The sequence below is a fragment of the Nyctibius grandis genome, chromosome 10 (assembly GCF_013368605.1).
Source record: "Nyctibius grandis isolate bNycGra1 chromosome 10, bNycGra1.pri, whole genome shotgun sequence".
NCBI lineage: Eukaryota > Metazoa > Chordata > Aves > Nyctibiiformes > Nyctibiidae > Nyctibius > Nyctibius grandis.
This window is the reverse complement of record NC_090667.1, coordinates 21077003-21104571: the sequence shown is the minus strand read 5'-3', so window position 1 is coordinate 21104571 and position 27569 is coordinate 21077003. Positions and strand designations below refer to the sequence as shown.

General features: G+C 36.6%; 1 protein-coding gene across 1 annotated transcript in view; it reads left to right on the top strand.

The window, feature by feature from the left end:
- Window positions 1-27569, top strand: part of ERC2 (ELKS/RAB6-interacting/CAST family member 2) — a 432595-nt gene that overhangs the window by 113006 nt on the left and 292020 nt on the right. The window contains 1 exon segment of the mRNA XM_068409226.1: window positions 3238-3405. Coding sequence (XP_068265327.1) covers window positions 3238-3405 — 168 coding nt within the window.

Sequence of the window (27569 nt, the reverse complement as noted above, 5' to 3'; positions counted from 1 at the left end):
TGTAATTAATGTCTGTGTATAAGAACTTTTCACACTGTATGAAGGAAGCATGCAAGTTCTAGATGATCCTGTAGAAGAAATATACAGGAAAAGAATGACATCATTTTTTTGTGGATAGGCCTGGAAATGTGAAAAAAAGACCTTGACCAATATAACCTGTAGAATCTACAGATAGACTTGTAGAGTCCACTGTATATACAGCCCCTTCACTTCATTTATATTGCTACTGTTTTTCCTCTACTTAAATCCTTCATTTTAAAAAGCAGTTGTCTGTCAAGTAAGACCAGATCCTTATGATGTGTAAATCAGCATAGTTTCATTTAAAGGAATTATTTACTTAAAGATTTAGCCTGTTAATTTTAATATGCAATTTTCAGGGGAAAAGCTCTGATTTTTTGTTTGTTTTGTTTTCTTTGTTTCCCAGTTACTCTATTTAATATCATGTAAGATTTTAGTGTGTAAAAATAATAATGTAAGAAAGGATAATGTTTTTTTTGAAATGCTATTATCTAAGGAACTGAAATTATGGGAGGTGACAGAGAATCATAAATTGAGAAGGAAGACAAAGGAATTAGGGTTTCAGGAAAGGAGGTGAAGTAAGATCACATTGGGCAATGTTGAAAAAGTGGTGACGGGCAAATGACACATGAAATATGTGAGATAGTGGGAAGGTCAGGGGCAGAGGACAAACTTGGAGTTCTTTAGATACTACAGCACTTATACCCAGACTTGTAGGTTATCTTCATTGTAGTCTTTATAAAGTACAAAACGGTCTTTTTTTGTAGTGAGATCAGGAGATGCCATTGAATCGTGACTGTTGGACTTCTACACCACTTAAGATATAGCAAAGTGGAAATGGACATCTGAAGACAGAAATTTATTCCATGCCCTGTTTAATTTTTTTTACACAAGAATAAATAATGCAGAACTTTATACCCAAAAGCAAATATACCCAGGTCTAAGAACTTCTTTTAAAAAGTTATGTGGTTTCTTGTTATGCCTTTGGTATTTTTGATACTTAATTTTTTTAAATCGAAGTTTGAGTACATTTTCACCATTATACTTTATTTTAATAAAACACCAGCCAAAAGCATAATTATTCAATTTTTTGTTTTGTTTATGTTTTTTTTTATTTTTATTTTTTGAGAGCTCTAACACATTTTTAAACTCCTGGCAATTTGTAGGTCTTATAGCCAGAACTTTATACTAAACAGATTCTCTTTCTGACACACAAAGAACATACCTGTGATGAAAATGAAGCACTTTTTAAATTTTGCTTTGTTGATTATTTTTCAGGGTGTGGGTTGTGTCATGGAAAAAAGTGGGAAGAGTTTCTAGGAGAGATTAAGCATCTGTGATGTTCACATGGGTCTCATATAAAGCATGTGATGTAATTCAGATTGGCTGCAGATCCACATTTTGTCTTTATATCTTGTAGACAGATTTTCCCATTGTTCGTTTTGTGTACATTTTTGTCTCTGTTGCCATACTTGCTTATGTATTCTGGCAAGGGATGGAGGAAGGTGGTTTTCTTTCAAGAGAAAGTTTTCTCTAGCAGTTTCTTAACTGCACTCTTTACGTTTTCTTGACATCTGTTTTTTGTACACTCGCTTTCTTATTTTGATATTTTCAGACTGCGAAGGTGATTGCTTTTAGTGACAGTGTAGGTTCTTGATTTTATACAGTAGCTCAGGGGTGGCTATCCAAGTACCTTAACCAGCTAGACAAACATATTGAGGTTTATAAAGAGAAATAAGGAATAAATATAATAAGACATGCATATGGACTATAGTTGGAAGAAACATTTTTTAAATTTGATTTTTAAGGATATACTTGCAATGTAAAACAAAATAGAAATATTTTGATCAGTAGTAAATGTTTCCAGTGACTGTGCCATACAATATTGAATCTGTGAAGTATTTTAAGTTCTTTAGGATGTGGTTGAGTAGGATTAGCCTGTGGATACGTATTCTTTTTTCATAGGGATTTTTGAATCACCTTCCATCTAGCCCTTCTAGATTTCTTGCATCCCAAATGTCTGTTGGGATGCAACTAATGGGAAAGAATGGAAAGAACTCTTCTAGCATCTCTGGTTGTTGCAGAATTGAAACTTGAATTTTAAAGAAAAATGTCTAGGCCTTACAGTCATCAAGAAAACTTTCCAAATATAAAGGAAGTGTGGTTTCTCTGAGTTATGCAGATGCACTGAGGTGTTTTATTTCAAATAATCCTCATGAGGTGATATATCTGAACTCACCTGGTGACCAGTGTTATTTCACAGGACTTTAAGATGAATTGTTGTATGTAACCGCATTCACCATCCTTTAGCATCATTCTGTGTATTGTGTCCAGTACTTTGTTCAGATTGATGCAGTCTAAATCCACCACACTTTTGCATTCTGTGGCTACCCCTCCCATTTATCATTGTGGAAGGCGAAGAATAATCACAATTCCATGATGTTTACTGGTGAACCTTAAATTCACTTAAATTCGGAAACTCCTTCTTAGTGACTGGGTTTCTGCTGTTTCCCAGAGGATACGCTTTTACAATCTCACAGACCTTTCACTCTGTGGAATTTTTTATAACGTTTTCCCCAGACTTCTCTTAAGTTAATCCTTTTGGCTTGGCTTTCCTAGTACCTGAGAATTCCATATGAACTGCCAGAGAGGGAAAAAAAGGAGGTAGGGATGGTGGGCAGCAGCACATATGCAAGAAAAGTGAGGTTAAAATTCCACTTCTATGTTTTCATCTGCTTACTAAGATACCTGCTTTTCCTTATCAGGCTCCTAAAAAGCCTTAATTCACTCTGGCCAATGATAAGTCACAAGAATTGTGCTGTTGGAAGGAATAGGCTATTGGATTGAATTTATACTTTTATGAACACTTTTTTTCTATGCATTTTTTCTGTCCTGCCAGACTTGCCTCACATGGGATAAATTCCTTTGAACTTAAGCGAGGTCCATGGCGAGTTTATAGGCCAGATCATCATGTATAATCTTTAACAGTTTCCTTTTAACTTCTGCAACAGCAGGACAATCATTCTTAAAACAGGGTACGTTAAATTACAAGAAACTCAATTGAAGTTGTGAGTACAAAAAGTCTGAATCTAAATTCTCTTCCAGAATTTACAGATGTCCAAGTTGTGTTGTATCATGGTCATTCACACCTTTCAGATTCAAGTGCAACTATGAATTGGAAATGAAATTAATGATCTAACCTTTTTTTCTCTGTTACAGATTGACCAACTGAAACAAGAACTCTCAAAGAAAGAATCAGAACTTCTTGCCTTACAAACTAAGCTTGAAACTCTTAGCAATCAGAATTCAGATTGCAAGCAACACATTGAAGTGCTTAAGGAGTCACTTACTGCCAAAGAACAGAGAGCTGCCATACTTCAGACAGAGGTATTTTATCTTCTAATCATAAAATGCAATAGAAATATTTAGTTAATATGATTTGTCAAGGTGATGATGTGTTTGTTGCAAGTCTGTGTAGAAGGCAATTTGGTAAAGAATAGTGAAATAATTTAAAACCCTCTAAATACCAATATATTTGGTATATATTTTTTGGTAGTACACCAGCTCTCATTCTAGAATTATTTTAGAAGACCTATGATTGCATTTTAAGAAAATGTTTGTGCCTAATTCTCATTGGCTTCAATGGGAGGAACTGGGCCTTAATGACTTGATTGTTGGGATTTCATTCCTTGTTTCTCTATTTGTTAGTTGACTGAGTTTTGCTTTTGGTTGCTATGACTTGATGTTTCTTTTCTACTGTGTATGTCTATTCTGAAGAGTGAAGCTACTGATGTATTTTCAAGGGATCTGTTGAAGGGTGCATGATATTAATCTGTGGTTATTGTTTTGAGAGCAATCAACATTTATTTTAAAAAATGAATAATTTCAGTCTTTAAAGTGGGCCAGTGCATTAGTTATGTATCTACAAAGTCAGATCGTAAAAAATATGGTAATGGAATACAAGGTTGAGATGGTTGTTACATTTGATGGAATGTGTAACTACAGTGTTAAAAATGTTGTCCATTAGTTCATTTCCTGGGGTTTTAAAAAACTTCATAGACTCGGAGCACACAATACTGATTTGATTGATTCCTATTGTAACTTCTTATTTTATTTTTAGTGTGTGTACCCCTTTCAAGCAACAGAAATACCTGTGAAATTCAGTCATGCAGTGCAAATAGTTTCTGTTCAGAGAAGTGTATTATTTAAGCTATACAGGAATCTTACAGAATGTTTCAAATTTCTGGCTAACAAAGATCTAGGAGAAAAAACAGCTTAAACTCATCATTCTCATGGAAGCAGGAAATAAATATTTCTAAGATTCTGATTATCCCTCTGTGCTGTATGTCTTATCCTCTGTACATTAAGAAAATGCACATGAAATCTTGGAATTTCCAGCTTATGTTTAATGGGCCATCCAACATATGTATATGATACAAAATAATCATAGTAGAACAAGGGTAAAAACTCCAGCAATTTTGGCAGATCTCAATCTAGCTTTTGAGTAGTAAAGATTATATATTTTAAATGTTTGGCTGTGCAAATCTGTTTTGCAAGGTTTGTATTACCTGTCCTGCTGCTGAGAATAGTGATGAATTCCATTGCTCTACACTAATTTGGTTTCCTAATTCTTTATCAGACCAGTATGAATGCAAGGCATTACAGTCTTACGGCTGACAGATGGGCAGTGGTAAAAAGAACTGAATCTACAGTGCTCTTGATGAAGGGCTGCTGGGATTGTGTAGTCCTGGTGGAGAACCAGTTGGTTTCTGACAGGTGCTCAGTTTCTTCCTGTTCTTCCCAGTTTCTACATGAGGCAATTGAGCTTGAACCTTTTACATGAAGCAATTTAAGTTAAAATTAGCTGTAATTTTAACTGTAATTAGCTGCTGCCTCTTGGTGTGCGGGTGACAAATGGTTGTATTGTGTCTGCTTATTGTTAGTCTCTCAGGGAAACCAAATGAAAAATTAATGTTAAAATGATCAGAGAGGTAGCTTGATACAAGGAATGCTCTACAATAGCAGAGAATGAATTGCTTTTGTTTAGCTTAATATCGTGTTATTTGTGATATAAGTGATTGTGATATTTGTACAAATAATACAAGATTCTTCCACCTTTCAATGAAAAAAAAGCTGTTTAGGTATAGGATCAGTGAAAGATATGTTCAGTATAATTTCTGTTAAAATCTTTGTTTCGATTATTTATTTTAACTCTTTACTTCTGTATAATCCAAAGCATTATGACGCCAAGCCTTGGTTTGTTTCTGAATGAAATAACACCATAAGCTAGGTGGGTCATTGCAGATATGAGAATTAAAAATGAAGCAAAACAGCTCACAAATGTCCTCACAGTATATCTTGGTTCTAGGCCGTTAAGGCTGTCTCTGCATGGACTTGCTAAGTCAGTGGAGCCTAAATTTGTTTGTGACTGGATCCTCAGAAATTCTGTTTTTTATTTCATATGCATTACTGTCAGCCTTCAGTAATTACATTACCTCATAAAATGATGAAGCTCTGAAACACTGCAAACTATTTTATATTCCCCATAGAAATCTAGGTGATTTCCATTTTCTGCTTTGAGTAGGTTGTAGGTAATAATTCTATCAGACAACATTTTTTTTGTGTTTCTTTTCTTGTGAATTATGTCCACATCTTACGGGAAGTAATTTTAGTTAAAATTGCCTGTCTGTTCATGTACAGGAGGCTTTTGGTAGAAGGGTCACATTAATGTAACTTTTTTTTTTTTTTCCCTGGGAGATCGTATGAAAATGAAGGCCTGTGAGTATTGGGTTATGACCAGACTTCATTTTGGGATATGATACATCTTGAGATGCATTAGAAGCAACATAAAGAAAACAAGTTCCAATTCCAGTTATACACATGTATTGATGCAGCCACTATTTGAAATGGTTTATCAAATTATTTTGATATAATAGATTTAAAATGGGCAATACCTTCACTTGCCTCAAAATTTCTTCTATTTACTTCTGAAAAGATAGCATTATAGGGTGTGCTCTTACATGCACCATTTACCTATGAGGAAGAGAGTTTAAGTAACCTGTGTTAAACTTTGAATTATGTCAGCAATTTACCTGATCTTGAAATACTTTAATAATATGCATACTTTGGGTAATATTAATTACGTCTCATTCTTTATCCATTTGAGATGGGTAAACATGGGCAAGAATAACCCCATGTACCAGTACAAGTTGGGGGCAGACCTGTTGGAGAGCAGTGTAGGGGAAAGGGACCTGGGGGTCCTAGTGGACAGCAGGATGACCGTGAGCCAGCAGTGTGCCCTTGTGGCCAAGAAGGCCAATGGCATCCTGGGGTGTATTAGAAGGGGTGTGGTCAGCAGGTCGAGAGAGGTTCTCCTTCCCCTCTACTCTGCCCTGGTGAGGCCGCATCTGGAATATTGTGTCCAGTTCTGGGCCCCTCAGTTCAAGAAGGACAGGGAACTGCTAGAGAGAGTCCAGCGCAGAGCCACGAAGATGATTAAGGGAGTGGAACATCTCCCTTATGAGGAGAGGCTGAGGGAGCTGGGTCTCTTTAGCTTAGAGAAGAGGAGACTGAGGGGTGACCTCATTAATGTTTATAAATATGTAAAGGGCAAGTGTCATGAGGATGGAGCCAGGCTCTTCTCAGTGACATCCCTTGACAGGACAAGGGGCAACGGGTGCAAGCTGGAACACAGGAGGTTCCACTTAAATATGAGGAAAAACTTCTTTACGGTGAGGGTGACCGAACACTGGAACAGGCTGCCCAGAGAGGTTGTGGAGTCTCCTTCTCTGGAGACATTCAAAACCCGCCTGGACGCGTTCCTGTGTGATATGGTCTAGGTAATCCTGCTCCGGCAGGGGGATTGGACTAGATGATCTTTCGTGGTCCCTTCCAATCCCTAACATTCTGTGATTCTGTGAAGGTATTGGTAGTTGTAGTGTCAACTTCCTGCCTAAATAGGATTATTTTCTAATCACCTTGTTGTAGTTAAATCAGCTTAGTAAATCCTGTAATAAAAGAAATCCTCAACAGGATGTCAGTTACCTCATAACAAGCCTTTTATTATTATTTAGCTTAATAATGGTACTCTGCAGGTTATCTTCAGGTTTCGGAGACAGCAGCTGCATACGATGCAACAGGATGTGATTCATAGAATCACATAATGGTTGAGGTTGGAAGGGAGCTCTGGAGGTAGTCTGGTCCAACGCCTCTGCTCAAGCGGGGTCACCTAGAGCTGGTTGTCCTAGACCATGTCCAGATGGCTTTTGAATATCTGCAAGAATGGAGACTGCACAGCATGTGCAAGTGCTCAGTCATCCTCACAGTAATGTTTCCTGATGTTCAGAGGGAACCTCCTGTGTTTCAGTTTGTGCCCATTGCCTCTTGTCCTCTCACTGGGCACCACTGAAGAGCCTGGCTCTATCTTCTTTACAGTTTCCCTTCAGATATTTATATACAGTGATAAGATCCCCCACTTCTCTTCTCTAGGCTGAACAGTCCCAGCTCTCAGGCTTCTGTCATATGAGAGATGCTCCAATTCTTTAATAAAGCTCTTAATTAATCCCTTAATTGCTTTGTGGCCCTTCACCAGACTCTCTCCAGTTCTGAGGAGCCTAGAACTGGACATAGTACCCCAGGTGTGGCCTGACCAGTGATGAATAGAGGGGAAAGATCACCTCCCTCAACCTACTGGTAACACCCCTCTTAAGGCAGCCCAGGATACTGTTTGTCTTTTTGCCGGCAAGGCACATTGCTGGTGTTCAACATGGTGTCCACTAGGACAACAAGGTCCTTTTCTGCAAAGCTGCTTTCCAGCTGGGTGGACCTCAGCATATACAGGTGCATGGAGTTGTTACTCCCCAGGTACAGGACTTCACATTTCCTTTCCCTGAACGGCATGAGGTTCCTGTCAGCCCACTTCTCCATCCTGTTGAGGTCCATATGAATGGCAGCATCATCCTCTGGTATATCAGCTGCTCTTCCCAGTTTTCCCATCAGCAAACTTGCTGACGCTACACACTGCCCCATCATCCAGATCATTAATGAAGATGTTGAACAGGACTGGGCGCAGTATTCACCCCTGGGGTACAATACTAGTTCTACCAGAGTCCCCTGATTCTACTTGATATTCCTCCACCTCCCTCCATGGTTCTTGCAAGCCAGGTCTAGTAGGGCATGAGGCTTAGAAGTAATCTGTTGGTATCAATTATAGTTTCTTGTAGTTCCAAGTGTCCCTGGAAGTTCATTAGTTTCACTTTCTTTGTTGGTGAATTCTGTCAGTGTTTGTTACTCAGTAAAAACATTATTTTTTGTATCATTTCAAGTCTGGAATTTTCATGATGTCTTAGCAAAATTAGCTCAGAAACTATTACTACTTTAAATGTATGGTTTAAGTTTGAGCTTATTCTTACATAGTTTGTTTCAACCGTCAGAAATGAAGTGTAAGCAATTATAATGATTCTTAATCTCTGCAGAAAGCTGACTACTATTGAGAGGCATGACTGGTGTATCTGTTCAGATAGTTGTTTTATGTATATTATAGCAGATCAGAAATAAGAGGACATGGATTTTTTTGATGAGTATAGTTAATTTCCTTTAAACAATGGCAATTGGATCCGATTTCAGGTACAACAGCACCTTGTCACATGATGTGAGAAAATTTAAAACCAACGGTAAATAAGTCTAGATCTAAACAAGATGTGCTTTTTGCATGGTGTTTCTGTTGTCTCAGTGATGTCAGTGTTTTGTTTTGTTTTGTTTTTTATAGGTTTATTTAACTTAAAAAGCTGTCATTTGAAGTTTTTATTGACAGCTGAAACAAAAAGATATAATCCTGTAATGCAATAACTATCATGGTGGCCAGAGTTGGGAGGTCTGAAAATGGTTTATTGCCAGTAAGAAAAATGTTTGGAACCAGTCCTTAGAAGGTTCACCACCTCTGCTACGTGCATTTCATTTTGTTCCATTTTTAAGGGTATATATGATAATAGTGCCAAACTATGCAACTTTTCCTACCCTAATGTATATAGCCTTTGTTTTGGTTATCTTTTATTAATGATGTGAAAACCCTGAGGTCAGATAAAAATGAGCCAAGACCAGGCTACTCCAGCTACAGAACACTGAAAATGTCACTGTGCTCCACAGAGAATTGCTAGAAGAAAGAATGTTAGACTTGCTGAGATTTTCCTTGCTGTTGTGAAAAAGTTATAGATGTTAATTTTTAAATGAAACCTTGTGCTGTTACTGCAGCAGGAAAGAAGTTAAACAGCATGAATGATCCTTTTTGATTTAAAAAAATGACACTACCATTTGTATACTTTAAAAAGTGGTAGACAGTACAGTTTGAGATTATATTTGTGCATATTTGCAGTGACTGGCACTTAACTACTGCTCTTACCATCAGGAAGAAAACTTGCATAAATTGATGCAAACACATTCATTTCAGCTGGGTAGCTCAGTGGAGAAAAACATTCATTTCATAAGCAATTCTGACACAAACATATGTAGCACTTTATTAGTTAGTGTATCATTGCTTTAGATAACACACCTGCAAACTGGCAGGTGTGCTGTTTGAAGGTTAATGAACTGTGAAATAAGTAAATGTCTACAAAGAAATTGTGAATTGTGAGCATAGTCCTGTCAATGGAGAAAATGGGTTAGAAACATAGGTGAAGTCTGTACTGTAAGGGAATACTGATGTGTTCAGCATACGTGTATTAATATACAAAACCTAATAAAAATGAAGAGGAAAGGTGATTATAGTAGGTATTTATTGCAATCTGTTTTTTCTTTTAAACAAATCTATTTATAGAGAAGGGCTGTGAAATGATTGACTTCTTGGCAGTTCTTAGTTTGCATAAAGAGCAAATAAAAGCAGACACCACAAAATACTTGGAACAAAACTACAAGCACTTTATTTTTCTTTCTGTTACAATGTTGATATTTGATATTGCTTGAAATGTAAATCTGCTTTTAATTTTAGAATAATAATGGTATAACTACAGTCATTTCACCCTCACATTTTTAGTTTTTGTTTTGCTTTTAAAATTTTTTTAATTGTTTTGTGATTTTTCTTGTTTCAAATCAGAGTGGGCCAGATATTTCAGTGTGGTCTCTTTGCTGTACTGCCAGTGTATTGTTCTGGTAGATCTGCTGTGCATGCGAAGGAAAGATGCGAAGGAAAGCTCACCCACTGTAAAAAGCATTATTCTGGAGGCTTGTGTACCATTTATTCTCCCTGTCACTCCGCAGCTGTTCACAGCTTTCTGGACAGTGTGTTGCATCTTTCAAACCGACCTTTATCTCAGGTGGAATTTGCCAGCCATTTCACTCTTTATAGAGTTTCCATGTTTTGTGGGCCCCTGTGACTTTTAGAACAGGAGAGAGGAGCATAGGGGCAAGGCAGTAAATACAAAGAGTTAAACTGAAAGAACACTTAGATTAGCAAAATGTGATATTTAAACAGAACTAAACTGTGAAGCACAGGTGTTTTTTGTCTGTCTATTCGAGGATTTCAAGATTTCAAAGGCACATCAAACGGCGTGGTCTAATTTCAGTGTTCTCTGTGCTTTGAGCAGGAGGCTGTACTAGTGACCTCCTGAGACTCGATCCAACCTCAGTGACTCTATGGTACTAGAAATGAAGCTTTCTCAAATACTTGATAGGTAATACTATCCCAAAGATGTATATTTTCTGCTTTGTGAGTTATATACTAGCATTCATTTATACAGAGAAAGATTAGATGTTGATTTATTTATCTCCACACACCACCCACAGAATCACAGAATCAATCAGGTTGGAAGAGACCTCTGGGATCATGGAGTCCAACCATTGCCCTGACACCACAATGTCAACTAGGCCATGGCACTAAGTGCCATATCCAGTCTTTTCTTAAACACATCCAGAGATGCTGACTCCACCACCTCCCTGGGCAGCCCGTTCCAATGTCTAATGACCCTTTCTGAGAAGAAATGCTTCCTAATGTCCTACCTGAACCTCCCCTGGCGAAGCTTGAGGCTATGTCCTCTTGTCCTATCGCTAGTTGCCTGGGAGAAGAGGCCGACTCCCACTTCACTACAACCTCCCTTCAAGTAGTTGTAGACTGCCATAAGGTCACCTCTGAGCCTCCTCTTCTCCAGGCTAAACAACCCCAGCTCCCTCAGCCGTTCCTCATAGGTCAGACCCTCCAGACCCTTCACCAGCTTGGTCGCCCTCCTCTGGACTTGCTCCAACACCTCAACATCTTTCTTGAAGTGCGAGGCCCAGAACTGGCCACAGTATTCAAGGTGCGGCCTCACCAGTGCCGAGTACAGAGGGACGATCACTTCCCTAGACCGGCTGACTACACTACTCTTAATAGAGGCCAGGATGCCATTGGCCTTCTTGGCCACCTGGGCACGCTGCTGGCTCATGTTTAGCCGGCTGTCGATCAGCACCCCCAGGTCTTTTTCCGCTGGGCCGCTTTCTAACCACTCTTCCCCCAGCCTGTAGCGCTGCATGGGGTTGTTGTGGCTGAAGCGTAAGACCTGGCACTTGTTCTTGTTGAACCTCATGCCATTGGTCTTGGCCCATCTATCTAACCTGTCCAGATCCCACCCCCCCACCCCAATTGAATCTGTTCTTGATAATAGCTTTAAATGTTCTGTCTTTCTTTTGGGGACACAGTTATTTTTATTCCGTAAAAAATTGAAATGGAATTGCCTGAAGGAAAGGTGACGGAAAAAGTGGAGAGTTTCATTTGCGGGGCCTGTAGAAAGTACTGCCCAGAGACGGAAAAACAAGATGATAAAAAGAAAAGGGGAAAGATGAAAGTACAAAGATAAGGGCTGTATACTCGACATATAAAGACTTTATGCAAGTTGTTTGGAACAAATAGTTTAATCAATGTTAGATTTATCTTACTGTCAAAACACTTCTCATTTTTATCTATTTAATTAAAGTGATAAATAACTGTGGTTCCCCCCTCCCCAATTCTTAGATTTACAGAACATTACCTTGTTGCCATCTAAAACAATATTCAATTAGACAGCTTTAATGTGTTTTTATAACTGAGCAAAATTTACTGTGATAATATAAATTAAGCTTCAATTAGCCTTGATTCTAGTGGATGGAAATGATTAGAAAAATATTAGCGCTGTTACCTACTAATTTAAAACCTTTGCTCTAACTGGAGATGTTTTGAGAGGAACTTTGATAGGACTGCTTCAGAAATGATTCTTAATATACTTTAAGTATTGCTTATATCATGATAAAGTCTAAAGGGCCCACTTAGGATCCTAGCATATTGGCACTGCACACAAAAAATGCAAAGAAAAACCTACCTCAAAACAGTATTGAAATTTCACCAGGTAGATGCAAAAGCAAGGGGAACACAAAGAATCTGTAGATGTTGTAATTAGCATAATAACTAGTAGACATAACCCCCCAGTCTGAAACTGTTAATGATTTTTTGCACATAATGCTATAACGATGAAGTGTGAGGAGAAGTTACTGAAGTAGTTTTGCGTATTTTTGGTTTTTATGCTTAAGAGGCAGCTGGGGTGAAAGGACTAGAGCCACTTAAAGGAAGACATGAATTAAGTCTGGTGCCTGAAGGGAGATGGAGGTCTGTGGTGGTTGGGTGAATAAGCCATGCATGGCCTTAAGGCCAAAGACAAGTGGCTCTCGTTTACAAAAGTGAAAGAGGGAAAGGGCAATAGTGGCTGGTGGTTTGTGTCTGCTATCTTGGGGTAAAAATGAAAGAAGATAGTAAATGATCAATGAGGCTGATCTTTGTGTAGGGTGCATACACCTAGGTGAAAGTTTGCTATGCAAAGGTAGGGACAAGGGAGGCTTTTTTACTTCTTGCATAGTACAATGTAAGGGTTGTGTTTTGTTTTGGTTTTAGTATTTTTTTTTTTTAATATAGATGTTAAGAATTCAATGCAGGGATATAACATGGGACAGTTCAGCCTTTGTGCTGGGTCTAAGGCCAGAGACTACAAACTGTGTCTTTTTTTAATCAATGATTCAGTCTGGGAGCATCCTTTTTCAGTGAACAGATCTGCTCTTCCTAACATAAGACAACAGAGTTCTTAGCTCACAATTGCTCTTACACTCGACACTCAAGCCTGCGGTAGGTGCAAGATACATTCTCAGCCTGCCCTCTATCTCTGCAGAGGAAAAATCATGCTCACAGCATGAGCAGAGTTTAATAAAATAGGAGATATGACCCATTTGAAATTGAAAAGCTTCTGCAGCTGTGGTGGTCCAGAAATCTTTGGAGAAGCTCATAGTGACAGTAGACCTTAGATGGCTTTTTGATTCTTTTCTTGGTAGGATTCTGAATATTTTCCTTATAGCTATGTGGTGGTGTGGTTTTTTTTTCCTTTTTTTTTCTTTTTTTCTTTTTCCCCTTCTTTAACTTCTAGAAGGAAAGAGTTCTCTAGGTCTTGGTATCACAGTGGAAAATGAAAGTAAGAATCTAAGCTTGTGAAAGATGAATGGTTTTACAGATGACCTGCTAATATTTAGGGAAACCTCTAAATAATATCAGCTAAGGCAAACAGAAGTTATGCACTTCATGTCCCAAGTGATAACTATACTTGGGACATGTATATTTATATCATTTACATAGATGTATGTAATTATAATACTATAATTGCATAATACTTTACATTTCTTTACTACTTTCCATACTTAAAATCATCAAGTAATGTAGGCTGTGAGAATGTTTGAAAGATTTGTTATTGTTATAGATAAATATTTACAAATTATCTCCTGCAAAAGAAGCAGCAGCTCTATTTTCTCCTGAATAATTTGATTCTATCATTATTTGGTCTGAATAATTTGATTCTATCATTATTTGGTATATTTTCAACTAGCTGATGTGGTAAACTTAATGGAATACCAGTTTTGTGGCTTCCATTTTTGTTTTCTGTTAAAGTGAAAGCTGCTTTTTCATTTTATAAATTAGACAAAATAGAAACCCAGACATAAATGTACTGTGTCATTTAGACAAGTGAAGGATAATACATGTGTGGTAAAATCTGCCTTTCTGAAGAAGATTTGGTGCTTCACAGCTGTACCATGGTAAGTCATGGCAGTTAAGTTGTGTAGCCTTAAGGCTTTAATAAATAAAAATTCTGGTGGACCGTGGGCTGGCACAGACATGTGGGAACAATCATCTTTGTTTCCAGTTGTTGCAGGGAGGAGTTGCACTTGTGCACAGTGAGCCATGAAAATAGTGGTCGGACACTTAAAAAGAAGCTGGGCTAAACAACTACTGTTCATGATAGCACCTAGTTAAATAAGGATATTAACGTGCTTAGAGCAAAAATTTTTAAAGATACATGGTTAATGAGAAGGCTGTGAATTTAATTAAAATACAAAATGTTCTCAAAGGCAGGATGCTAATTAACATTTTCTGGACTTGACTAGGCAAAAAGTGCTTGTAACAAAGTTCTGAAATAATCTGTCTCCTTTGAAAAATGTGCTTTTTAGATCTTTGGTCATGTAAGTGGTTAACGATGTTAGTAAACTGTTGAGTTAGTTGACTGTGGTGCAGTTCTCCATTTGTTTGATTCTTTGATTCTTTTCGTGTGATTATTTTAATGTATGGCATTTTATTTTAATGTATGGCATCATAACTTAAATCTTAGCTCTTCAAACAAATCCTTTGCATTTGTGTTTCCTGTACAGAGTCATATACCTTCTCCTTGCTAGCATTAGTTACATTATTGCTATGCAATAAAACTTGTAATGCAGTAATACTTGTTAAAGAAATAGCATTGTGTGCATTAAGTAACTTAAATCTGTATATCGCCTTTGGTTATTATGTGTTCCGTGAAATATAAAGAAGGCAGGCTTTGAACTGTTTCCTCTGTACTTCTGTGTTGAATGTGTACTCTCTCACACAGAAGATTCATTTACTCCTATCATTCTCAATGTTAATTTCCATATTTTTGAGAAGGAACTGTGGGATGTAAGAAGAATGCCAAGGTTTGCTAGTGTTGTTACAGACACCATATATTGTACATTTCTTGCTCTTATATAATCAACCTTTTCCTACCTGTGTCCATTCCGCCAGCTGTGATTGTTTAGAGACTTCGCGTGCATCCTGATGAATTTCCATGTGTACTTTTCGCCACAGAACTGTCTCTCTGTTTTTGAAAGATTCTTACTTGTAACTGTGAATATTTTCAGTGGGATAGCATTTTTAGTTTTACAGAAGAAACTGTGTAAACAGCACCATGCTAGAAGAAATAGAGATTTAGAAAAGTGGAAAAAAATTGTTTTAAAAATGCAAACAAATATTTCTGATGCATTTGAGGGAATAGCAGTTACAAGAAAAGGGAAGAAGATGAGATTTTTGTCAAGTATTAAGAATAATCTAAAGCTTCATGAAGAAAATCGGGTGTTCTACAGAATCAAAGGGAAATGAGTGAAAAAGGAGCATGGAACTGTGGAGACGGTTTGCAGAAGATGCTACTACTTAAGACCTCTGGGATAGGAACATCAGTGCTGCTGTATAGAGCTGCTTAAATGTTGTCTGAGCCAATAGAGTTCTGCTATGATTGATGTTAGAAATGTATTTAACCATTGTAGAACTCTAAGCCCTAACAAGATAAACTCGGGGTGTTAGAAGTCAAGTGTTTTGAAAATGTTGGTACTAGTGTAAAGTTGGATTGAGAAGTAGGTCAGAAGATAGAATAAAATGGATAAGGATGCTTTGGTTTCTGTTTCTGTAGGAATTCTTCGGCTGCCTACTTTAACATAAGGGGTCAAACTGGATTTACAGAGGCAAACCTTAATTCTGACATTTTGTAATGTGTGTTGTTGTTTTTTTTCCAAGTTCAGTAATAATGTTCCTTTAAAATAGGTTGTTTTTGTAGATATTCATATAGGGCTTGTGAATCATCATTTCCTTTGCTAGGTTCCCTTCTACCTCTGTCTTTCAGTGGAAGCAAGTTTGATGCAAGCAAGGTGCGTGTCAGATCCTATTACCAGCGTTGACTAGAAATAGGCTGAAACAATTCTGCAAATACAGCATTTATGAAGACTATTTTCTTTCTCATGTCCTTTTGCTTTTGTCTTTCAAATTCTTCCTCAGGTCAAACAAGATACCAGCTGTTTCTTATCTTTAAAGACTACTTTCTGCCAGCTGCCCTACATTGTGAGATCGGGCACAATAATGGTATAAAGTGGGAAACACTGAGGAGCCTGTAAATATAAACAGTTCTGGATCATGTTCAATATATGCTTATTTTCCCCTTTAAACTGTTTAAACTGTTGAAGTTCCAAGAAAATACTTAAAATACTTTCAATTAGTTTAATTACTTTTACACTGTGTCATTTACTCGTTGTTCTGAACACCATTAGAGCAACACTAAATTGGATTCTGGAATAGTTATAGTGTTCATAAATACTATAGCTGTCTTCCTATAATACCTAGTTGAAATGAAAATCAATATCTATTGTATCTGCCTATTTCTATATATTCATAATCTTTTGCATAAATAATAATTTGCTGTCTTCCAAGTATGTGTACTGTTTGTGGTTGAATTTAGAACATTTTTGTAGCAAGATTGGAGAAAGTTACTTCCTATTGTAAAACATTTACAGTGTTCTTCAGTAGTAAATTTGGAGGAACATTGCAGTTGAAGTATTCTTCACTGAGGATGCTAATGTTCACTTAGGACAAAGAATAAAGTAGTAAGAAAATTTCTGGTAGAAATTACTACCAGTAGTAATAGAAGTTATGAAGATTCTTTTTCTTTTCATTTCTGCAAAAAGTGTTCATGATGCATGCTTGCCATATCCAGTCTAACAAAAGTGATTCTTTGGTCAGTGGCTTTCATGGAAGATGGATTACTACTGGAAAGATTTGTATTGGAGGTTCATCTTTCAGCTTTAAATTTAGATACATGAGTAAAAATAAGCAGAGTCCTTAGAGGGCATGGAAGGAAACTGTAGAGGAAAAAGTGCTCAGATATATTTGAGCTCCAGATTACACTTCACTGATCCTTTACATGTTTCGGAACTCTAAAAGACAACATAGTGCAGAGTTTTTAATGGACTCTGTGCTACATTGAATTGTATTTTGCATCTTGGTATGGTTCCACATTCTTTTCTGTCTTTGAATATTTATAGCTAAATTTCTCTGCTTCGTGTCAGGAGCAGTAAAGTTCCTGAGATTAAAGTATGAAAATAAAAGATTGAAACCTTAATTCTCTGCAAAATGTAGTCAGATCCACATTATTTAAGTTGCAATAAAGTAATATTTTCCCTTACTATTAATTTATTTCATTTTTGAGGCAAGTGTAAATTTCATTTTACTCTTTTGTCTAGAAGAAATTACATTTTCTTCATTAGTAGACACAGATAATTACAAAGATACTTCATTGTGGAGCTGTTTCATCTTTCTATATAGTTGATATAAGAGAAAATTGCTTTTCTCTTACTGAATATTTTTTTTTTTTAAGCCAGTTTTATCTTTCCTGTAAATAAGGTCCTGGATGACCTTTCAATATAAGGATTGGTTTTCTTCCTTGTTTATTTTGAAATGTTACCAGAAATTTGGGGGGGATGCAGGGAGGAGAAGTTGCATTTATTTTATCCCATTTTAGGATTTTATGCACGATTTCATAAAGTTGTGGCAAATACAATAGTACATATTTAATACAGCTTGTAGGTTTATGTTTGTAACAGACTGGAAACAATTGTGAGCAGTTTTCGTAAGCATGACCATAAACATAATGAAGGTTATCCTGCCAAGTGTCAGGCCACAAATAGAGACAGACCATGTGTGGTCAACCTGCCCTTCGTTTCTAGGGTAAGTGCTATTGAACCAAATAAACTAAGTTTAAATCAGGCAGGAAATCTTTGCCAGACTTGACCTAGACTCATATACATTGGTGACTCATGGTTGTTGCCCAGCCCTCCAGCTGTGTTGGTTTATGAGCCATGCAAAAGTTCAGGCCTATATGCATTGAAGTGCCAGTTGCCTCTGTTATCTTCTTCTCTTCCAGCATGCTTCTGTGTACTGGCGATCTGGCAGCAGGCTAGTTTACTTTGTGTCATCTTCTGTCATAAATTTTGAAGCAGTCTGTCACATACCTAGTGAGAGGGTAAGCTTAAATGATGTATTTTTTTCCTGGACAAAGAATGGTTTCAGGAATTGTTAAAATATATGAGAATGTTTTGATACCATGCATTTTTATAAATGATCAGTTTTGTGTAACTGCAATCAGCTCTCATTCCTTCTCCTCTAATTACGAAGGTAAATAAAAAGTAATGATACAGGGGGTGAGAGCAGGCACAAGTGACCTGAGAGGAATAGGGAAGACCCCATCTGAGCAGGCAGGTATGGGGTTAAGAAAGTCAAAGCCCATCTGGTCTTGAATATAGCAATAGATGTGAAGAAGCAATAGATGTGAAGGGCAACAAGAAAGGTTTCTACAGGCACATTAACAGCAAAAGACTAGGGAAAATCTGGACTCACTGAACGGGAGTGGAGGCCTGATCCTAAAGGACATGGAGAAGGCCAAGGTACTGAATGGCTTCTTCACCTTGAGCTTTACTGGTTAGACTAGCCTTCAGCAATCCCAGGTCTCTGAAACCAGTGCAAAAGTCCAGGGCCAGGTAAACTTACCCTCGGTGGAGGAGGATCAGGTCAGGGAATATTTAAACAAACTGGACACACACAAGTCCCTTGGCCTTGCTGGAATGCACCTTACAAGTGCTGATGGTATTGTGTCAGTTATCTTTGAAAGGTCATGGTGGTTGGGGGAGGTTTCTGAGGACTGGAAGAAAACAAATGTCACTGATCTTTAAGAAAGGCAAGAAGGAGGATCCAGGGAACTACAGGCTGGTAAGCCTCACGTCAATCCCTGGGAAGGTCATAATAAGGAATAATCCTGGAAGCCATTTCCAAATATATGACAGGCAAGAAGGTGATTGGGAGTGGCCAGCATGGATTTATGAAGGGGCAATAATGTCTGACCAACCTTGATAGCCTTTCTCAGTGAGGCAATTGCCAATACCAGGGTTGCATATAAACATTTACTGTTGATGCTGGTGAGGTCCTAAGTATTAGTGTTGCTAAGATTGTGACTGTGTTCTGTGTATCAAGCACTACCGTTTCTTGGGCTTTTCTTGCTAAATACACCACCTAGTTCTAAAATCTTGTGTAAGTGTATATTCTGATTTATGCCAACCTACTACTGGTTTTCAGCCTCTCTTTCATTTTAGCTAGAGTAATTCCATTTGCATCTCTTCTAGCTTATCTTTAAAATATACTTTGTCTTATTATAATAAAGATGTGAAGGCAAGAGACAGGTCTTTATTTCTGTTCATGGTGGTGTAATATAGTTTGTAATTATTAAAAAAACAGATTATAATTATTCTATCAATTCCTTCCTGAAAATATTAGAAATTGGGTTAAAATAAAATATATTAACGAAAAGGAAAGTGCTTGTAGCTAGCTAGCTAACAAAGCACATGAATAGTAATGGCTAAATCATAGAATCGTTTTGGTTGGAAAAGACCTTTAAGATCATCAAGTCCAACTGTCAACCTAGCACTGCCAAGTCCACCACTAAACCATGTCCCTAAGCACCACATCTATGTGTCTTTTAAATACCTCCATGGATGGTGGCTCCATGACTTCCCGGAGCAGCCTGTTCCAATGTTTGACAACCCTTTTGGTGAAGAAATTTTTCCTAACATCCAATCTAAACCTCCCCTGGTGCAGCAGGATGCTATGATAAAGGACAAGATTAGCCCCATTTTCCCTGTGTACAGGTCTCTGATTTATGAATGTCCCTAGCTTTCAGATTGCATGCCTACTTCTCAAAATGTCTGATCCTTTAAGCATGTTTTCAGCACACTCCCAACATTATGCTATCATTGGCAGGTTTTTTTGTTCTCTAGAGTTTCTGGGTATATCAGCTGGGAGTGTAGTAATTTTTCTTGTTGGTTTTACTATTGCTGAACATAACACAGAATTCTGTGAAAATTAAAGTAGTATTCTGGATGTACTTATAAGTAAGCTCTGCCTTGTATTTTATTTAAACTTTTGCAGTTTTTCTGGGTGCATTGTCCCCAAGAAAAGCTGTCTTTTTGATGGCTTGCTGATAGTTTGATTTGAAATCTGACATTGCCCTTTTCTTATGTTGGGTTCTTAAGCATTTTTGTTAGAGTATTTCTCTTTTGCAATTACTGGCAATTTAAAATACTTCATGTCTGTAGTGGTTCTAATGGTTTTTAGGCAAGTGGAAACCTTGAAAGATCATCTTTGTTCAACTTCATTGTGGAAAGCATGGTTAAAGCACAGTTACATGATAAATTCTCAACAGTTACCTTGTGAACAAAAATCACAGAGTATCTGGAATTTTTAGACAGGTTTTCTTGATGTTTTTGTATTTCCCCTATTTTTTTCTGTGGGAACAGTGAGCAAATGGTCTTGATGAGCAGCTGCTCAAAGAGAAGATGAAAAGAAGCTGTGACAGCAATTTAAGTTAATCTGATAGCACCTGCTGTCACCTGGCTTCATCTCTTCATGAAGCAGAAAGAGATCCAGGGCATGGTTATGTGGTTCTCTGCTTCCATCTCCCGTTACTGTGCTGAACCCCGTAACTGTCTCATAGAAAACAGGAATAAAGGCATGGTATAATTTGAAGTTCAGGGCCTCTATTTATTTCATTATTTTTGAGCTGGCTGAAAAGTGTCAGCAGTCATATGTACATGGGGGTTGACCACATGGGTAAGAATCATAACAGAATTCAGATCCATTATGTTGGATTTTCCCCATCTAGGAAAGAGTTCTTGCATGGCTATAATAGTTTTATAGGTCTAAAATGTAGTGGCAATAGTTATTGCAAAATTTTAAAATATAAACAATCATCATTTAAAATGTCAAATGCAGCAGCTGAGAGGGAACTCAGGATGGCAGCTGTGATGTGCCATATTGATAAATCAAAATCATAAATTCAAAACATATGTTATGATCTCGGTAATGTAATCCAGATTCTGCATTAGAGGGTAACAGTTGTGCGTTTTGAGTGCTAGAAGTTTACTTTGCCTTTATCCTGATGCCTCGATGTACACTAAAGGTACAGTGTTGCTGCATTGTGGTAAGTCATATTTCTGCTCAAGTGGTACTGTCAACCTAATTTTTTATTCAAATGAGACGTACAAGTTTGATTTATAGTGTAAAACTATAAAGGTTCTTATTCCATAGGAATTATATTTACTTTTCTTTGTTGCATAAGATGCAGATGAAACTTTAAGGTACCAAAATTTGGGGAGGGAAGGAGAAGGGGGAGAAAGCTACTTGCTGTGGTAAAGCCTTAAAGTGAGTGTGAGAGCATTTTTATACAAGTGATGAGAACCTCCTGGACATGATTGACTTAAATTAGCTTGATTGCTTTTTATCAATTGCAGCTGCACTATTTAGCATAAAAATGCAAAACATCTAAAAATCATTTGCCTTGCAGTGTAGTAGAAAGGTGGTTTTAGTTAGTCTTTAAGATGTTTCAAATGTTTATTCTACGCAGATTCTCTCAGAATGGATCCAGAACATATCTAGTTACAGAGAATTAGTATGGATACTGTAAACTTTGAGAAAATTAATTAAGGAAAATATGCTGCTTTATGAATTACATATTTAGGATTTTGTTTTTTTTTTCCTTTTAACTGTGTTAGTAAGTTAAACAGTTCAAAGACATTTGTTATAGTGGCATAATCAGGCATGCTGTTAAAAGCTAAAAGAGAAAGACTAGAACCTTTTGTGTGATGTACAATTGTCTCACTTGCTCTCTCAACCAGTGACATGGTTGAAAGAGAAATCCTGAAGTTACGTAAAAATAATTTTTTTTTCTAAATAAGAGGAGAAAATTTTAGACCAGCATTAAGGATTGCAACCCGTGTTGAAAACTTGACCAGGGAAAGGCTGCTACTGTTATTTAAAGGCTGTGTTCTGTATATTGAGTTTTGATACCTGATGTCCGTGGGCCATGTGAATTTCCTTTTCGTAGAACTGTGCTGCTTGCAAACTCAGGATCCTGTCTTTGTTTCAAAGTTTTCTATTTTTCAGTGGCTTAATGATTTATATAGCATGTGACCTCGAGGCTAATTAAGTGCTCTTTGTATTCCTTAGATGCTTAATGTTACCTAATTCACAGGAAAAATATTCATGTATATAAAACTTGCATCGTTTACTGTAAATGATTGTAACCAGGAATTGTGCTGTAGAAGAACCTTTATTGATATGTCAAGCAATAGATTATATTGAAGAATGAGATTACCTAAAGTCAATCTTTGTACACTTTTAAGTGTTTTTGACAGGATGCGTACATTGAGGTCAAAACCTTTTATTATTCCTTAGATTCATTAACTTTTACATGTTCCTAGGGTAATGTTGCCAGTTTAAGTCTTTAGACAAATTATTGGAATTAAGATGTTCAAAATGGAAAAATAGCCAGTTAAGGGTGTACTTAATGGTACAATTTCAGTGGCTGAATGCCTATTTAAAGGCAAAACCTTAAGTATATGTATTTACATGTATACAAAATATCAAAGTTTGTACACATATATAAAGAAATCACAAGAAAGTATGGGGACTATTGTATTTTATTGCTATGAAAAGACACCTTGTGCTCCTCAGGTTCGTTCTTTGTTAACATTAAAAATCACATCTATATCCATCATTCAGCAAATAAAGATTTAATTTTCTTTATTCCTCTGTTAGGTCTTGCAATCCAGTACAGAGATGAATGAAGGCAGAGGGTTATATTTCTTCTTGCATAAATAATGGAAGGATTTAGAAAGTTTCAGTTACAGAGGCACTTAATTGCATCTGCACAAGTTTACAGGCAGACTGCAGAGGTATTACGGGGGGTATAATATATGCAGGAAGAACAAAGGCTGACTTTCATGTCCTAAATCTAATTTTCAGGAATGATAGGCCTAAAAAACCCCTGTTTTTTGTAAAGTGAGATGGAAATCAAGGAGGGTAATACACCTTTGTATCCACAGATATGCTTTTGTAATGCAATCTTAAGGTAGATCTATATTTAATAGATTAATTAAGTGAAGTTGTACATTGTTGGTTTTATGCTCTAATTACTATCTCTTCACTTTTTTTTTTTAAACTTCCTTACTAAAGGAGTACTTGGAAATTCAATTCTCTGAAGTGTCATTTTAAGCTCCAAAGCGCTTATGCATTTTGCTGTTTAGTCAAACTGTGTGAAATGTGTGTCACTACATGGGATTATATAGGGAAAGCCACTAGGTATTGTTGCAGACAGCTTGACAGCCACAGAGAGAAATATTAGCAGTTCTTTAACATGTCCTTTTTAACTCACTGGGTTGGAAAGGTGGGGGGTTTTGGGGCATTTGGTTTTTGGTTTCTTTTGTTTTTTTTTTGTTGTTTTTTTAATTTTTTTTTTTACTTCTTATTGAGATGGTATTGTGCTACTCGTATGTGCTGATAAATATAATTAAATTTGTATAGGCAGGATCCTATGTAGTTGAGCTTTACATTAAGATTCCTTTTGTGTGCTGGCATTGTCCTGTTTCTTGAAATGTATCTTTATTTTCCCAGTCTTTTGAGGAAATTGGAAAAAGGAGCAGAATTTCACCCATGTGCAGAATAATCTTATGTCTGGAAAAAAGATTACTTTCAGAATGCTTTCCAGGAAAAGAAAAACAGATGAGGACTAGTACTTGCTTTATTTATTTATTTATTTATAGAATTTTCTTAAAGGTGAAATTTGTAAGGCTCGATGTTTATGTCAACTGTCAGAGATTGGGGAATGAATTTTCATACTCGGGTTTCATTTCCATGACTGCTTTCATGTAGCCTCTACTTCTGTGTTAAATTACTTATACCCTGATTTTATAGCATTAATATTTGTTTATACATGAATATGCATATACATCTCTATGTATGCACTAAATATATATAGACTAAAAAGAACATACACTGAATATATATACTATATACACTAAAAAGAATATTAAGAATTATTAAACATATTTTTTTAAAAATGAATGTTTCTTGTATGTTTTCTATGGCATATTAGCAAAATCCTTTCCACAGTCATTTATATCTTCATATTTAAGGTTACCCTCAATTGAAAGGGTTAAAATCCTAGAAAATTAAATCCTAGAAGTATTTCAAAGACATACTTTCAAATACAGAAACTTTCAACAAAAGTCTTTTGAACACTTTCTATTCAAAAAGTAGGAAATCTGGTGATATTTAGTATGAAACAAAATAATTACTCAAAGTTTGCAACTTCATTGCTAGCATAGGATTTAGAATAGAATTTTACCACTTCCATTCCCAGATTGGATAGCAAGCTTGAAACAAATAGTAAAAATCTGTTTGTATCTAAGTAAAAACATACATTATTCTGAGTATCCTCCTTTGAATTTGCTAGAAAAGATTATGTGTCTGGTATTAAAAACATCTTTTCATGTAGCCATTTTTAGGGAGCTACTGTGCATCCATTTTGGTTATGAAATCTCTTAAATTAGACTAAGGCAGTGTCTTTCTTTGATAAGAGCGCTAATCTTGTAGACAAAGGAAATACATTATGTCTAATCTAGCTGAGTCTTAGTAAGGTTTTTCATGCCGTACCATGTTCAAGTGATTAAAGCGGGAGAAGACTGAGGTCAGTCCAAGAATGGTAGAAATGGGGAAATATTGGCTAATAGAGAAACAGTGTAGATAGTGTGGAAGAGGAAAGACCACGTTGGGGGAAATTATTGTTGAAGCATCTCAAGACCTGATACTGCAATGAGGCTTATTTAATATTTCCATTGCGTAGCTTGCCAGACTTTGGAGCACACTCATAAGAGATCATGAAGATGCACAGATTGGAGCCACTAGCGATGTTGAGGGAGATTTGGATGATCTTGAATTCTGGAGTGAGAAAAAAGGATGAGATGTGGTAGTACAAAATGCAGAGTTATGTCCCTGAGGACTACAAACTAGAACTTCTGTAATGTAATTTGGTTGGTCTCGATGATCCCAGAGGTCTCTTCCAACCTGATTGATTCTGTGATTCTGTAAAGATTAAGGTAAAGGTAGTAATAGTGTGTTAGAAGATCACTGTTAGTCACCAATAAAATGTGACTTTGGAAAATGTGATCCTAGAATGTATCTGGAGAGAGATTTCTGTTACAGATGGGGAATATTTTAATGTACTCTGAGATATCATCTGAAATGCAGTTTATGGTTCTGGTCACCCAGGTTCAAGAAAGATTAATTTGGGACAGGAGAGGTACAGAGGAAAGTTAGAGGGATGATCAGGAAAAGGGAAAACCTTTCTTGTGATGCTAAAAAGGCTTGGCTCAAGCATATCGTTATATTGTGGTTTCATTTGCAGGGGTCATTTCAGCCAACTCATTTTGCTTGTCACTGCTGTGAACTGGTGACATTCCTCTTTTTTTCGGTTGTGATATGTTTGCTAAGGAATAGTAATTTCCAACTCAGGGACGAATGAGGTTTTAAACAACTTCAGATTGTTTACTTGTGGTAATCTGACCAGAATTTAAAATCCTTTTTTAAAAAAAATATTTTTTTTACTAGGTAGACATGTCAGTCTGTGCTCAGAATCTTGTCGCTTACATATTAGATGTTATTTGATCATTTAGTATTATTTGCATGTCACAGTCTGGTGTTCCAACAATTTAGGTTTGTTGTGTGGAAAAAATTTGTAGAATGTTTCTTTCTCTTTCCGCCTTTAAAAAAACGGAGTCTCTCCATCTTTACATTACCAAAAATGGTAATAGAATTTTTGTTTAAACTTTTTCCAGATTTGCTTTTTAGAGCAAACCAAGTCAAGAAAAGGTTTCATTTTGAAAGGCCCCAATAAAAGAATTATTTGAAATGTCCATTTGTGCTTTTTTTTTTCTCATCTGAACTTTTGCTTCAAGCTTTAAAATATGGGCATCTTTTCACAGGCTACCTGAATAGGGGTGCTTTTCACTTTCTAGGGGAAATGATCAGATTTTTACATAATGTTTATAATAATAATACTAGCAGAAAATGATCTGTAGGATATCTGCTCTTAAGATGCTGCACATCATGTTGCATTTTTCCTTCCAGCCTACTACTGTGAAGTATAGTAGCAGTTCTTTAATGTCTCTATCAGAAGTCTTGAAAATACTTCACAAGCTTCAATGGGAGAACTGTCATTATGGGTCTCTGGATCTTTCCTCGGGGACTTTTGTAAGAGATCCTTCTCCTAAAGGAACCATGGTCTTTCCAGAAATGGTTCAAGCTGCCTGCCTGCTGTCCTGATTCAGCACTCCATTACCCCCTCTACTTATTTTTTTTTTTGGCTTTGTGGCAGGACACATCTCTGGCTTTTTGTGCAAGGCACATTTCAAAGGTTTTAACAAAGTGTTGGAGCTTCCATCATATGTCTGTGAGACAGGTGTAGCAATTACTGTGTTAGAGTAGAACTGTCTTGCTGATGATTGCCTAGTTGTGGTATGGTCTGAAGACACTAATTCCTTCTACAGAAAATGGTAGAAAATGTCATTTGGACCCTGACATGATTATATACTTTATTGTATTTACATTTTTCTCCCCCTACATCTTCTCTCCCTGCTGGTGACAAAATTTTGCTATGAAAAAAAGGAAAAAGAAATGAGAAATAAAACACACAGAGCTTATATGTGTAGTTATATGTCCGAATTAATTCAATGGTGTTTCACTATCTGATGTGTAACAACCACAATTTATACATTTGGATCATTTATCAAATATAATTAGTTTTTGTTTTAGTTTTGACAGCAGTTCTCCTATAACAATAGTTTTGTATCTAGTGCTTTCCTGTAGGTGGGAGATTGTTGAAATGCTTTTGGGAGGAAGTCTCCCAAACAGAGAACAGAGAAATAATTCTTAAACTCTCTAAACAGCATCTATTCATCATATTTTCATATCACTGTATTTACAGTTATATTTTTCACCTTCTGATTAGTTATGTTGAATGTTACGACACTTTTATCTTCTATCAATTCTGTTGAAACATATCCAGCGTACAGACTATACATTTGACCAACATTACTCAGATTAGTGGTAAGACTTGTGCTAACAAGATTTAAAAAACAAAAGATGGAAGGTCAATGAATTAGCATTTCATTGTATCACACTTAAATTTTAGCTGAGCACAGTAAAACGAAAAGCATTTTAATTTTTTCAGTGGCTGTTTTTTGATCCTTTTATAATTCTAGTAGTCTTCATTTGCCGACTCTTATTTTAGGGAAGTCTTTAATCCATTTTATGGATGAAAGCTCTCCCAAGCTGAGGATAATGCAGATAAACTCAGTTCTGTATGCTTTTGATGGTTGCTGTCAGAGAATTAGGCTATTGTGGAAAATGTGGGGGTGTGGGTTTTTTTTTGCTAGGTGCAGTCATATCGTCTTATTTTGTATGTTGGATATTCTACAGAGGTGATTGCCAAATTCGTAACTGGCCTTGGGCTCTCTTAGGGACCACGATTTTAATCACACAGAACTAGCTGAGAGCTTTGTAGACGTTATTTTGTAGCTTC